Genomic DNA, 15,524 nt, shown 5'->3' with positions numbered 1-15,524 from the left:
CAACAAGAAGGAGACAGGACAGAAACATGTCAAGAGATAAAAATGGAGAAAAGATCAGTTTTACCTGAGAGGATGAAGAAGATCCCAGAGACAAATGCCAGGATGGTGCGGTGAGGCCGGATGTGGCCAATGTTGTTGAGGACGAAGCCGATGAACATGAAGAAGAGGCTGACCAGAGGGAACGGAGTGGCTGAGCGGATCATCTCTGAATAGAGGAGAAACATTTAATCCCCAAACATCCAGCAGATGGGTGTGTACGTTTCAGTGTGAAAACTGGGGCAGAAAGATGCCTTTAGAAAGAGGAACATTGGAGTTTCTATACCTCAAAGTGAAATTAAGGAATGTTTTGTTGATTTATTCCCAATAATTATCGTCTGCCAGATTTTTTAAATCTCAGAGATTATTATTCAGATTTACTAGGCTGGATTTGTCCTTCAGTAAATATTTGACACTGAGCCACATGGAAGGACTTGCAAGGTGAGTTATCTATAAAAGGTAATAAGTATTCTAGAGAGGAGCAGCATGAGGGTTCAGATGAGTCAGATCCATCAGTCAGGCTACATTCAAGTAATTTCTTAACACAACCTCAATTAAAAACAACAGTATTTTTGCCATGAAAATACCTCTGGCTGTTTATTTGAACAACCTCAAGGGGGCACTTTGAGTTATTAAGACTGAAGTTACTCACTGAGCACGTTTACTGTGGACTCTGATGTCAACTGGACATTCATGGGCATGATGTAGGCGATGGTGAAACAGCGACCAGACTCGCCACCTGAATAGGGAAGAAACAAAAACCTTGAGACAAAGTTTAGGTGAAGAAGAGGAGATGAGCAGACATAAAAAAATGGGGAGAGTTGTTCAATGTCCCTTGTTTGATGCAGAACTCATAGACAAATCCAAAAGGCCAAATACAGGCAGACAGGAACAAGAAGACCAACAAAAGCAGGCAGGTATACTATGGCTCCGTCCTAAGGTAATACACTCTACCTCCAAGGCTCTTTATTACCCATGTTACATCTTTTTTGTTTAATCCGTACAAAAACATGCAAATGTATTGGCCGAGACCAGTAATTTCCTGGAGTCTCAACTGGTTGCCTGGCAACACGACCCCCTGCAAAAAAACATCCCCCAACCCCCCAAACAAATAATTTATTCTGTATTATTTGAGCATGTGAGCCAACACAGACAATGTGCATCATGTTGAAGATATGGGCAATACTGTTTCTAACTGACTTAATTGATTTGACAAAATGAGGTATGTAGGATTTTTCTATAATTTAATATATATACAATATCATTTACAATCATGTATGAGTTACATCCCATCTCGCACAGACAACCTAGTCATTATTATCACTTCAGCATCGTCACATACAGATGCCAGCTGGAGTTATCTGCGACATAATGAGATGACATCTGTCTCTGAAGACTTGTCGGAGCAAGTTTTTGTGTATTTGTGTGTGTGTGTGTGCGCGCGTGTGCGTATGTGTGCGTGTAAGTGTCTGAGTGTATAATTATGTTGCAGGACTAATTTTACACTGAATGCCTTAAGAGAGAAACACAAACACACTTTCTCTCACTCTGTGTCATGTACTCCCCCCCACACACACACACACACACACATACACACATACACACACACTGATGAAGTTCTTGTGAATGTCAAAGCTGGCTGATGCAGCAACAATATGACAGTGTGACAGGACCATCTCACTGCTGCTACCATATTTAGACGCTTCACAATACAAAGGAACATCCTTGAATAATGATCACCCCCCTCTTAACACCATTACATGTACCTGTTTCACAATCTGGATTAAGTCAAATCACAGGAGCACAGAGAACCACACACCCCCAGACTCGTTACTCACCAACAAGGAAGCAGACTCTCCAGAGGCCGGAGTGCAGCGAGGTCTTGATGTCGATGCTCTGGTTCAGAGGCATGATGACGCCCTCCTCCAGGTACAACCAGTAGTCTGTGCTAACCGCCACTCCCAGCAGCCCCAGGCTACTGATTGCAAAGACACTGCTCAGCAATGTCAAGGCCTTCCTGCTGCAAGCACTCATGGTAACAGCAGGGGAATCTTCCAGCAGGGGTCGGTTTAAATGAAGTCCAATCTGGAGGAGGAGAAAGGGAAAAAGAAGGTCGGATTACTGGTAGAAATGGGAAGTTGAATGTGGAGACCCAGTGTGTGTTAATCAAATAAATAAATACAAAATACATTATGAAATAAATATGAATAATTACAGACAAAATAAATAGATGTAATATAATCATGAAATGGTGAAATAATCCAGTAATTTCCTAAAACTCACCTCATTAATATGAACTGTTGTTTCTGTTTATTGCAGGTAATTTTTTATTAAATGCCACCTGTTTTTATTTACCAATATCCCTTTTCCGAGTTTTTTTATTTTATTTTATAATGCCAACAATGTTTATATCTCAGTCAAGACAAACAAGGGTGTCAGATGTGTGATTGGTCGTTGCTTTGGTCTGAATGAGCAGAAATTCAATCACTTTTGTTTGTCTTGATTGAAAGACCAAGATTGTGATAAAAAGTGACATTACTGGGTAAAACGGCTGATGGGTAAAATATTTGGAAATAAAACAGACCGGATCAAGGACATTTGAAATACAATCTGTGGAGTAAAATAAGAAATTTTCTCATTTAACATTGCACAAGTATAAGATAAGTTTTAAGTTTTGATTCATTTCAATAATCTTAAGTGAGTCAATAATAAACCTGTTTGAGCCTCAAAACTGAAGGACATAAAACCAGCTACTGTATATACAAATGCTCACATTTTTTTGAAATCCAAGACAGGCATGAATCAGCGCAGAATCCCTCAAAAAGGTTAGAAATTCATAAAAGGAATTAATAAGGCAGTGGGTATGGGAATTTGCCAGACATATCACATAGTAAGACATCATCTACATTGGCAGGGGGATGATTTAAATTTCATTTAGGACACATATAAATGATCTATGGACGGTGACGACATATTGTCAGGGAGAGGTTAATTTGAATGGCTAGACTTAAAGACTTAAACCCCCCCCCCCCTTTCTGTTAGGTATTAAAACAACCATCATTTACGCTAATAAAATGCTAAAAGACACACTGTCAGTTGCTTTAGGAGGTCACTAAGGTTATTATTCACAAAAACACTCCAGAAATCTGCTTGTCCACCTGCAAGGTCACCTCTCTTATTCTGAAGAGGCCTGATAGCTCATATTTGTTTCATATTACTGCAACTTCCTTGCTTATTATCAGTCCTTGTCAGCAGTATTATTCTTTAAATGTTTAACTTTTTTACTAGATAGTGACGGTAGAGAGTCTCAAACCTCTAATTCAACAGGATGCTCCTCAGCAGTTTTGTGTTTCTGTTAAATCAATTTAATTTATTGTAGTCCACAGATGAGAAAATATCAGATGGAAGAATTGGACTTGCAGATTTGCAGGTGTAAAAAAACAAACAGTTAGCCCACTACATGACTATACAGTAGTCATGACTGTTGAGCCTGTTGAGTCTTGTCACATGCAAAATCACCACATCAGATCCACTCCAACCTTGAGTTATTTTGCTGTATCGAAACATTTCGGCTTATCTTTTTGCCAATGCCAATATGATCAAGCTTCTCCATTCTGTAGAAAAACAATTGTCAACTTTTGACATGGAGTAAATAGATACAACAGAACAAAAATACTCACACTTGTAGAACTTTTTTTACTCTCACAACATTAAATATCAGTAATATAACCTAACTGTCCTCGCCTGGCAGTGAGTTTAGTTTTCATGATAATCCGTCAATGTCAGCCCTATATTACCATGATAACCCTGTAGAGGCTTGCAGCGCCACCATGCGATTGTACCATGCATTTTGGTTGTTTCCAATAGCTTATACTAAGCCTGCTTTTCCAATAAAATTCTATGGTTTAAATAAATATAAAATCTCGATGTTTGCCTATATTAGGACGGAGAAGTGCAACAACTGCGACTAAAATCAAAGCCCCAATAAACTCACAACAAACCCTATACAACATCTGTGAATATTTGAAACACATCGTTAGTCCAGTTAATTAGAAGTAGGAGTTTAAAAAAAGTATTTGAAAAAAAGGTGAGGACACCATACAAACACTTGTTCCTACCTGTTTGTAATCTGTACAGTCTCAGCGCCGTTTCCTGCACTTACAAATTTTGTGCTCAAGTTGTGGATGAAAACCTGCAGAGAACGACGGTAGGCTATGTTTTTTCAGTAATCAAAAATTCCTTCAGATAACTGTAAAGAGAAGCTTTAAGAACTGAGACGATGCAGCAGTGCGTCAGTGCAACACACTGAGTCAGACAGACGCCTGGAGCTGCTATGGCTGAATGCAAATACACACAGAGAGAGAGAGAGAGAGAGAGAGAGAGAGAGAGAGAGAGAGAGAGAGAGTGAGTGTGTTTGAGGTGAGAGAGAAGTGTTTCAGGACCATGAACAGCTCTACTCGGCCAGCCTGTTCTCAACTACGTTAAGTTAGGCACTGTATGATTTACATGTCCTTTTTGATGTGTGCGCCACAATGACTGATGCTGTACGAATGCAGCTGGCAGGTGGTTGGAGAAGATGGGTGGTCATGTGGCTAACAATACATACATTAACAGTGAAGCTGGAAATTGAAGAAAAAAGAACAGATTCATATTTTCATACTTTATTTATACACACTTACACAGTATCCATCATACCACAATGAACAGAGGAACAAGAAGAATCAGGTTAACAAAAGTAGGGGCAGTGAAAGGTAACGCATACAAACATCCCTGTGGCTCTAACTGTAGTGGTACATAACCTGACTGGCCTGACATGTAATTATCTCTGTCACGGGTCCAAAGTTTTGCTATTTTTCTCTTCTTCTCCTCCGATAAAGATTCTCAATGTGAGACATGTAAACATTCGGTTTTCTTTTAACTTTAAAAATCTAATTTTGGTCCAGATATGACAGCTGCATCATCAGTCTGTTACACAAAGTAACTAAGTAAGCAATTCAAGGGTTAAGAGTAAATTTGGCAGTTTTATGAGACTTCACTGTTGTAGCATTGTGGGCCTAAGTAGTAGCCTCTCAACAACACACCAGACTGGAAACAAAATACTTAAGATTGGCACAAGGGAACAACAAGCCAATAGAAGCATTTTACATATTAGTGTTGTTTTTAGTCAAACATGTCAGGCTACATGGCAGCAAATGATTAATCTCGTTCTGTGCAACAAGTTGGGGAAACTCCATGTTCCATGATCTCTGTATCATGCAAGGGTCTTTCTCATGCTTAGATCAAGCCTCGTCCCACACATGCACACAATATACACAAGAAAGAAGAGACATGTTGCAGCCACCTAGGGCTTGGTTTTGAATTTGTTACAGAAGGAGTTTGCCCTGAGATGACCAAGGCAAGAGGGCATTCAACCTTTTCACGCACAGTAGGTGCTGCATATTCGCCATGACACTAAGTAGTAGAAAACAATGGATTAATAGTGGAAATACATATAACAAGGTTTGCTGATCCCAAACCTACCAAAGACTCAGCCAGACATTATATATGTATATATATATATATATATATATATACTCTTCTTCAGGGTAATCTAAACATAGACATGTTCAAACTGTCTACGGTAGTAAAAGCACATTCAATTCGTAGTATAAAATATGCATGTAACTTCTCTTTCTGAAACATCTCTTTGAAACATATTTACAAAATGATAAAAATGGGGGTACAATAGAGGGGTCTTTTGGACATAAAAGAGTTAAGCGAAACATAAAATATGAACAAAAGCTTTTTTTCCTTTAACAATTAGAAACTTTTTCTTCAGGATAAGACTCTTCAAAACATACAACAATTATATATTATCATAGTTTATATCGTAAATACTAAACTTTACAATGATACCAGACATGTAATGCATCCTAGAGTCTACTGTTCATACAGAGTCAGAAAAATAAGCATGCAACAGAGATCTGCTTTGTGCATTTGGAAATAGCATCTTTATACTTTAAAAAACACTGTCTCTTTGATCCACAGTTTTCTGACCCTATATACTGACCAACACGGCATTCAAATAGCGTAGACAGCTTTATAACCAAGCATAAGCATGATGTGCTTCTGTTTGTCTATGCTGAGTTAGATATACTGTATCTCCACATCCTCCAAAACAACACAAAGAAACAACCCCTGTTTTAGTGGGGTTTTAGTGTGTTGGGAAAAGACATTACAAGGATTTTAAGAACTGCAATATAAATGATCTCTTTCCACTTCTACTTTGGCACTCATGTAACAGTATACTACCTCTTGTTTTTTAATATAAATATAAATATAAATTACACATGTAGCGGATCAGAAGTAGATAAAGCCGGGACAGAGCAGAAAAAACGTTCCGTTCTCGTCGTGCATTGCAGCTTGTTGCGTAGTAAGATGGGGAATATGAGAAAGGAAAACATCTTGCATCTTTACTACCTAATAACAAAGTAACCGGTCACACATTCATACGGAAGAAAAAAGGCAGCAGGTTTGGTTTTACACAGATAGAGAATAAAGAACATATATGAGATGTTTGGGGAAATTATGCAAACATATCACTGCCATGTAGTTGTTCTTTAACTCCTTGCTTCCTTCTTCTAAGTCACTTTTGTACACATATTTTGATAACTAATAAAGACAGAACACTGTAGAGGATGATATGAGTCTTATGACGTCGGGATCGTTTGTTGGAGTTTGTAAGGATCCTGTAGTCAGCGACAGTCCATGCTTTTGAGTATCTTTCTGCTCTCTCCTCATACCACACTGTGCAGGGATGGATGGATGAACTGAGGGTTCATGTAAGAGAAGCCTGCGAACTCACTCTGGTCGATGTTGGCGATGACTAGCTGGTCGGGAGGGGTGAGCACGGGTTGGGTACGTGTGAAAAACTTGTCAAAGTTTTCTGCTCCTTTGCCGCACTAAAAGAGATCAAAAGAACGTCAGATTATTTGGATCTCTCAACTGTAAAAGACTGCAAAAAAGAAACAACTGAAATGTGGGCTCATGATCAAAAGACATTTCCTCACAAGTCTTTTATTAGTATGCTTCCCAAGGGTCCTAGAGAGAAGGTGGTGCACAGCCCTATGAGTAGCCGGGCAGGAGTTGTAATTAGATTAGGAGCTAACCCTAAACATCCAGAGTGGAGGTCATCAACATCAGTGTGCAACTCCGCTTGAGGTTGTCATGCGTCTCCGGCTGAATATATTTATGCATATTGCTGCGTGTCATGCACAGTATCATCACTGTCACAACACTTTTACAAAAAAAACAAGAAACACCATTCCGAATGAGTAATGCACAACAAAAACAAATCTGTGGTTTACAGTGGATTTCAGTGCCTGCTGTCTGTGACACATTTTCTCAGGAGGCGCATCAGCATGTCAGGCATTTTCAGCTGCTCTGTAATATCACAGAAGCATTAAAGCCTCATATAGTCTTTTGTTTGCGAGTCCCTTCAGGCCAATTAATGACGTTGTGTATGCGCACGAAAAGCGCCCTGAAGTGATGGATCCACTTTTAGCAATGTTCTCCTTTCCTCCCTTTCTGTGAGTGGAGAAAAGATACATCCGCTGTGTAACCCTGCATTAATCGTGGTCCTTGTGTGGAAGTAAAGGGAACTCTGCTCTTAGAGAGCTATTTTTAATCCTCAGTGGCAGCGTGTGTGTGGCTTTGGGCGCTGTGGGCAGCGAGAGAATGGAGGATGCTGGATTCAACAAGCTCAAAAGAGTGTTTTGTGTTGACAGGAGAAGGTTTAGATGTCGGTGAGGGGGGGTCTGGTGACTACAGCTGGGTTTCTAGCCTCAAGCTCTGCTGGGCGTAAAACCATCACACTGGGTGAAGACGGATGGGAGCGCAGACATAATACAATACACAACCATTCATGCACACACACTTCACGACTCTCTGAGGAAGTATTTCAATCCTTTAACAGTGATGCATTCAAAACTGACTAGGTGATTTGCCTTTTTTTAGCATTACAGGGACGACAAGAAAACTAAATAGGAGCATTAAATAGAAATAAATCACACTACTGGGTGTTTTATGCTAATTTTCTGATACATGTTTTTATTAGTTTCTGTCGTCTTCCATCATCTCTTTCTGTGTCTGGAAATATCCACTTGTTTTTGTTTTTTTTATTTATACCTCTTGGCTGAGGTAGAAATGTTGGTAGCATTGAGTTAAATTTGATGTGAACAACGTATTGAATAAATCGTGTTTGAGACCCTGGCTTTCATGTTATAAAAGCTCACTAAATTAAAAACAAATAAAATGAACATAGATTAAAAAGGACTTTACAGATATGTGTAGCCAGATTATATTCATAAAAGGAATGCCATACCCTGTTCAATTGACATGAAAAACAGGTGCTTTATTGATCAAACAATCTAGTTGTCCAATAATCTTGTCTGATGCCTTCCCAGAAAAAGTGCATACATTGATGGAAAACAAGAGTGATTTGTCTTTTCATTTGTCAAAATGTCCTTTTTATTAACTTGCTTCAAATGCTCATACAGTATGTACACTGACATATTTTGTGTGTTAGTTGTAATTATTCCTTCCTTCTATACGGGCCCTGAAGAGATTTCTTTGCATAGTGATTTTAATGTAAGTGAAGTTTATCTAAGTGAAGCTTATCTAAAACTCAATGGAGTTTAGACAAATCAAGTTGGAACAGTATCCGCCAAAATGTGTTCCTCCACTGCAGCTCAGATGTTTTGAGTCAGAAAAATTGCAAATAGGCATGTGAGTATTGATAGACTTGCAAAATGCAAACATATCCTTAAGATTTGGAAAATTAGTGCTTGAAGCTTGGAGACATACAATAAGACTGAAGATTAGGCACATCAGTGTAACATGTAACATGGTATAAACTTCTATATAAATAAATATAAATCAGCCATTTTTTTTCAATCAGTTAGCAGGATGCTTTATGGCAATAATAGAAATGTTTATGTGTTATGAATAATGTTACATTCCATTCTGTGAAAAGCTTGAAGAAAGTCGTTCTCATCTATTTTATTTGTATCTTGTAGTGTAGTTTTCCTATCTCTGTGAAGAGACCTTGAGACAATCCTTCCTCCAATCCTGACTCTCTTATCTTACTACACCTCAACTAAATGAATGAAGCAATTGCTGGAGAATATGGATTTCCTTTTGAGTCTCATTAAACCTTTATTACATGTGAACTGAACCCTGTTTTTTTTTCCGCTTTGTTCTCCAAGCGCTCATCACTTCTTTCAGAATCTACTCACAGGGGTCAAGCCAGCAGATGATAGGATTTGAACCACAAAACAATACTGTACAATACAGATTGTTTCACAACAATATTATTTTTGCATCAATGTAACTTGCTTTATTAGCCAAGAACAGACGTTTCTTTATTGATATTTTGATCTATGATTTTTTTTAGAAAGTGCAAAATATCATGATGCATATCAATATAATATCCCATTTACCATGACAGAGGATGACTGACTGTCTCTCACTCACTCACTCACTCACTCACTCACTCACTCACTCACTCACTCACTCACAGACAGACAGACAGACAGACAGACAGACAGACAGACAGACAGACACACACACACACACACACACACACACAGCATCACTTACCACTTTAGGTTTAAATGGCGGCTGAATCTCTCTGTTTGCCAGGCGATCCCAGTCGATGCGTCGGAAGAAGGCCTGCTCCCTGATGTCCCTCTCCCCCTCCAAGCTACAGCCAAGACGCTTGGACGGGTGCTTGGTCATCAGCTGGTATCAAACAGACGAGGAGACATTAGAAAATGTGACAACGGCAGTTAGCTGCTTGAGGAAAATCTAAAAAATAGGGAAGCAGAGAGATAGTGTGTATTTCTAAAGCGTCCTTATATTATCAGCAATCCACTTTGCTTCTTGCCTGCGTTAGATTACACTATCGTGCCAAGGACCTTATGCAGAGGCAGACTGACACTCCATGTTTTGCTCATCCAGTTTTATAATAGTGGCAGGAAATTACACTGCCTTTTCATAACTTTGTGTCTGATTCAGCAGCTACTTTTAATTTGGACAATGAATAATTTCTTTTGTAAATGAGATGTGAAGCAAACAATAAGGATCGGTCTTATCTATTTTGTCACCGGCTCTAAGATGATGAACAATATTTCTTGAGGCAGAATGCAGCGACAGGGTGTAATAATGTAATAAATGAAGGTGAGATATGTTATTAAAAGATGTGATCAGACTGTGCCTGAATCTTCTCTGGAGCGTAAATTGACTTTGAAAACTCATTTCCTTGTTAAATAATCATGACAACCATGATGCCGTTTCACTGAGAAAAGTGCTGCCCAGGTATGAGGAGAAGAGATACCTGCTAAATAAAGGATCATTTTTGAACACCATGGAAACTTGTGACTCAACAGTACCAAGGGAACAACTTGTGAGAAACTGTGAGGTGGTGATATGCTTTATAAAACACTGTACGGCCTTTTAAACAGAACTTACTCCCTTGCAGATGGACACAGCTTCTTTAGACATGGACTTGGGGTAGGACACATTGTGCTCCATGATGGACTGGAAGAGCTCGTCTTCATCCTCTCCATCAAATGGAGGCTGAGAAGAAAGACAAATACGGTGTCACAGCTTGAGGGTTGTTCTTTGAAACCTGACAAGATACTGAGGTGACGAGAGCAGCATATGAAGGTGAGCTGAGCAGTGGGAGCTGCTGTGGATGTCACAGGTATATGTTACATCACTGTCTTGTACTCAGAGATATTTAAGTTAGTGGTCCCATGTTGCTCATGGGTGGTATATGTCACTTTGATTACACAAATAAGGTCAAAACATTATCTACTTATATGTATGTATTACACTTGCAGCTCAATGTGCTATTATAACATTGACAACATTATTTCTGAACATACTTGTATTGACCCTCTGTCTGAAACGCTCTGTTATAGCCCCTGTCTCTTTATGCCCCCCTCCCAAAAAAAGCAGAGTCTGCTCTGATAGGTCAGCTTTTCCGGGTCTTTTGCCTCTCTTTGTCTCTGCAAGCCTCTGCAAGTCATTGCAGCTGGGGCATGACTGTAATGGCACTGTAACTCACTTTCTACATCACAATCATACCGAAGTCCTGAGGGCTCTGTTTCTGAATACGGGCTGTTTGAATTTCTCTGTGTATTAAACGTTTCAATGCCTTTACAGAACCTTGATCTGCTTCATATTAAAAGTTTGTTTAAGTGTTTATGTGTGTAATTCGTCTTCAGTAAGAAACATTATTTTCAACACTGTACTGTTAACTATTTAAAAAAATATTTTAATCAATTGAAGGTTCAATCTAAAATGTCAGAAAATAGTGAAAAATGGACATCATAGTTTCTTGGAGCTCAAGATGATGTCTTTAAATTGCTTATTATATCAAGAAGTCCAAAAGATTAATTTACTGTGAAATGCAGCAAATCCTGGGACTAAGTAATGTTCTGTTTTTGTTTAATGAATAACGTTGTTAGAGGACAACATTATGGATACACACCACTTTATGGATACACACCACTTAATGTAAAGTCCCATTTGAGGTATGATATAAAAATCATCTTATACTGCAGACCACAACTGGTGCAGTAAAAAAGCATATTACCTGTCCCGCTAGCATCTCATACAGAAGAACTCCATAAGCCCACCAGTCCACTGATTTTGCATAAGGCTGGTACGCTATAATCTGACAGAGACAAAAAGTGAAAAGATTACAAACTTGAAGAAATCAAACACGCGCACACTAGCCCATCAATGAATTTAGAGAGGTGTAGTTCTGTACAGATTCAGTAATAAATGTTGTTTTTTTTCTCTGCTGCCACCTACATGTTACAAAAAACGCAAGAGAACAACAGTAAAGATATCAAGAGAAACTGCAAACAGTAGCACTGTAAAGGAGCATTTCTCTCATCTAAACTCAAAACAAATCAACCACCATTGAATATAGTGAGCTATTTGGAGCTGCCTTAACAAATGGGCTTTCTGCTACCCTCCAATTTGCCATTCTACACCTCCCTCCCACACACAATACACACTCTGACAAACACACAATAATAATGATCATGCAGGCGCAAAGGCAAAAAGCTATATCACAGCTGCACTCGCCTTTAACAGAGACACAAATGCAGCAATTTGTCCAGTTATAGTATCATGGATCCATGAAATAACTGGCCTTTAAAAATAAAAATCTGCCTGCATTTATGTGAATTTAACATAGGGGTGTGTATACTTATGCCCCCTGTATTTTAAGGAAAAACATTGATCTATTTACAATCCATTATCTATTCACAAAGAAAATTGGTGTCCTTTTAATTTTTTGAATTAAGGCATTAAGATCAATTTCCAAAATATGTTTTTTTATTCCTCTTTTTAATCAACTTTAGCATGGGTGTGTACACTTATGTGTGTGTGTGTTTGTGTGTGTGCGTGTGTATATATATATACACAGTATATTATATATATATAATTGTATATATATAATTGTATTGTATGTATAACTGTTCTTAATTTATGAATTCCCTGTGCGGCGTCCTTGAGTGCCATGAAAGGCGTCTTTAAATAAAATGTATTATTATTATTATATATATCATGCAGCTTCATATATATACAGTATATATAGAGTATCTCTCTTACAATAGCTGCACACAAATTTTAAATCCATAATATAGTACAAGAAAGTCTAAAAATAAGATGCAGTGTGATTCTTACTTTAATCTGGGCCCAGTTTCCCCATACAGACATCTCATGCTCACCTCTGGTGCGATGTAGTCCGGGGTGCCGCAGAAGGTACGTGTGCTCATGCCTTCATACATGTTCTCCTTACACATGCCAAAGTCAGCAATTTTGATGTGGCCCTCAGAGTCCAGCATCACGTTGTCGAGCTTCAGATCCCTGCAGCAGAGACATGTTGTAAGGTTTGTGACCACTTTGATTCCTGTTGCTGTCAGCTATCCAGACTGTTGCTCTGCACCACTTATCTGTCTGTTAAGTTTATCTGTCTGCAGCACATGCCATACATCAGGAAACCAACAATAACTTCTTGGCACCAAAATAAGTTTTTACTCTGTTTTATATTTATATTTAATTTAATTGATATTTTTCTGGCAGATATATCTGTCACAAAGCAGCGTAAGCATGCCAAACACAAGGCTGGTATACAAGAAGTGCAGTTTACACACAGCAAGGCTAAATGTACACGTCCATTTTTAAAATCTTCTTACTTACTTTCTTTCCCTACCATATCTTACTCTTTCTGTCTGTCTTGTGTGTTATCTCGTTATAGCCTTATCCCTTATCTGCTGTTTCCTCTGCCCGTCAGTCTCTCTCCAAGACGATTTCTGAACTACTTCAAAATGTCTTACTTCAACTCCTACATGTTCATCTTCAGCTTGTCTATCATGTTTTTCCTCCATTACATTGCAAAAAAAAATCCCTTACTAAAGATTGTACCCTACTATTTTTGCTCTCTGTAATTAATGAGTCAGACTCTGTTCCGTTGATATTCAACACGCAGACAGCCTCTATATTTCTCTTCAAATCTCTGCTCATACTCACCTCATCTATTTATCTCATTTATGGTAAACAGCACGCATGTGTTTTGTTTTCCATGTAGCAATGAATGGATTTTAGGTGAATGTGGTGTGTCATTACATAAAACTCTTTCTCTCTGACTCACCCACCTGTAGATAATTCCCTTTCGGTGCAAGAAAAACAAACCGACAGCAATCTCTGCTGCATAAAACCTGCAACATAAAAAATGACAAAACAAATACACATCTTCAAAAAAGAAAGTGATTCTACTGAATACAATAAAGTAACACACAAGAATCCCTTGCCTCTATATTAATATCTGAACATGAACTGTAACGTTCCCATTTTGCATGTCATTCCCCATCTTTCTACTATTCTCTAATAAACGCACGAAATGTCCAAATAAATATAAATAGCAGTTGTTTTCAAACAAATATCAGAATTTTAGGACTTAGATATCAGTGTATGATGGTACTGCTTTGTTAGCTTGTGGGTGTAAACCATTTTATCTGCTTGGTGAATATCTTTGTTACTGTTAAAACAGGTGCCTGTGGATAAACTATAGTGTCCTTACACTGCCTGTGGCTCCTTGAATTTGCCCATACGTTGGATATGATACATAAGGTCTCCCCCGTTGATGTACTCCATCACAAAGTACAGCCGATCCTAGATTAAAAAAAAAGGATGTTATTGCCCAAAGAGCAGCTCTCAAAGAAAAGTAAATGTGTGCACACTAAAACCTGCAGTGCATTGCATAGAATCACCCTTAGAAATAAACACTTAACGTAACTATAATGTATCTTAATACCTGGTGGTCCTATAGAGATAATAAAATGCCTGACGTGAGCTATTCTTTCAAGAATAAGGCTACGGTCAGCTCAAATACCTGTATTATAAATCAGAAAGATTTGATTAGTGTCACCCTGTCTATGCACAGAGTTAACGTCATATTGGAGACTTTGTATTCAAAGGTGGACTCAGCTCAGTATCAATTTTCTCTGCAGGGACGCCGGCAAAAGAGTGTGAATAAATAGACAGAAAGTGGAAGGAAATATACATGTAATGGACAAACACCGGTATAAAACGTCAGGGATTGAATAGACAGCTGTTGAAAGAATGACGAGGGAGCAAAATAGCACCCGTTATATAAAGTAAATTATATTTTATTGTGTAACTGTGCAGTTCTGCAGCAGTCCAGAAAGAACGCAATAAAAACAACCAGGACTTTGGCTGAAGTTTTCACACACCACAGTCTGGAAGCAGGAATGGAGCTGCGTGAGGAAGGGCGGTTTGTCTCTCTGGGCCAAGACCCTCTTCTCCACCATTGTACATTCAACATCATCATCCTGGATCACGACATCTTTCTTCAGGATCTTGATGGCGTACAGCTCCTCTGTTGACTTCATCTCTGCCAGCATCACCTGCAGTTGATGAAGACACCACAGGTCACAATGAAACAAAGAGATTATGGATTTTGAAACATCAAACGAGCTAACTAAGTGTTACAAGGTTAATTGGCTTTTACATTACGCCTTTAGTGTTGGCTCTTACCTTGCCAAAGCTGCCCTTCCCCAGCAGGGCCAGGAAGTTGAAGTCACTCAGTCGGAGCCGGTCGGCGTTACCTGAAGGCAAGCTGAACCGCCGATGGTCTGATGGCGTGATCACTTTCTTACCGTGGCCCAGCTTGGCTTTCTGTGGCGTAAACAGTAAAAATGGCTTTACAAAGTGAAAAAGTATATTCAATATTGATTTGAGATTTCACCTACATAGTTTGATAGTTTAGCATTAACAAATGAAGTAAGTAATAATGGAGAAGAAGTCATGCTGGTGTCTAACAGCTGGTTTGGAGTCAGAGATCCACATCTGGCAGATCACAGACTGCCACACAATGCAGGACTTAATCACCTGTTGCTCCATTTTTT

The 15,524-nt window shown here is 38.8% G+C and overlaps 2 protein-coding genes across 3 annotated transcripts in view; both read right to left on the bottom strand.

The window, feature by feature from the left end:
* The window catches only part of cacng5b (calcium channel, voltage-dependent, gamma subunit 5b), a 7,435-nt gene extending 3,072 nt beyond the window's left edge, over positions 1 to 4,363 (bottom strand). The window contains exons 1-4 of the mRNA XM_032538226.1: positions 4,139 to 4,363; positions 1,875 to 2,121; positions 689 to 775; positions 65 to 205 (exon numbers count right to left, since the gene is read on the bottom strand). Coding sequence (XP_032394117.1) covers positions 65 to 205; positions 689 to 775; positions 1,875 to 2,070 — 424 coding nt within the window. The 5' untranslated portion in view covers positions 2,071 to 2,121; positions 4,139 to 4,363. The remainder of the gene's footprint in view (positions 1 to 64; positions 206 to 688; positions 776 to 1,874; positions 2,122 to 4,138) is intronic.
* Positions 4,364 to 4,681: 318 nt separating this feature from the next.
* Positions 4,682 to 15,524, bottom strand: part of prkcab (protein kinase C, alpha, b) — a 128,342-nt gene continuing 117,499 nt past the window's right edge. For both annotated transcript variants that reach the window (XM_032536689.1, XM_032536690.1), the window contains 9 exons: positions 15,154 to 15,294; positions 14,850 to 15,023; positions 14,177 to 14,268; positions 13,752 to 13,814; positions 12,825 to 12,963; positions 11,678 to 11,758; positions 10,546 to 10,653; positions 9,676 to 9,816; positions 4,682 to 6,977 (listed from right to left, as the gene is read on the bottom strand). In XM_032536689.1, the coding sequence (XP_032392580.1) occupies positions 6,813 to 6,977; positions 9,676 to 9,816; positions 10,546 to 10,653; positions 11,678 to 11,758; positions 12,825 to 12,963; positions 13,752 to 13,814; positions 14,177 to 14,268; positions 14,850 to 15,023; positions 15,154 to 15,294 (1,104 nt within the window). In that variant the 3' untranslated portion in view covers positions 4,682 to 6,812. The remainder of the gene's footprint in view (positions 6,978 to 9,675; positions 9,817 to 10,545; positions 10,654 to 11,677; positions 11,759 to 12,824; positions 12,964 to 13,751; positions 13,815 to 14,176; positions 14,269 to 14,849; positions 15,024 to 15,153; positions 15,295 to 15,524) is intronic.

This window comes from Etheostoma spectabile, chromosome 15 (genome assembly GCF_008692095.1).
Source record: "Etheostoma spectabile isolate EspeVRDwgs_2016 chromosome 15, UIUC_Espe_1.0, whole genome shotgun sequence".
Classification (NCBI taxonomy): Eukaryota; Metazoa; Chordata; class Actinopteri; order Perciformes; family Percidae; genus Etheostoma; species Etheostoma spectabile.
The sequence above is the reverse complement of the archived record's forward strand: the minus strand, read 5'-3'. Positions and strand labels throughout refer to the sequence as shown.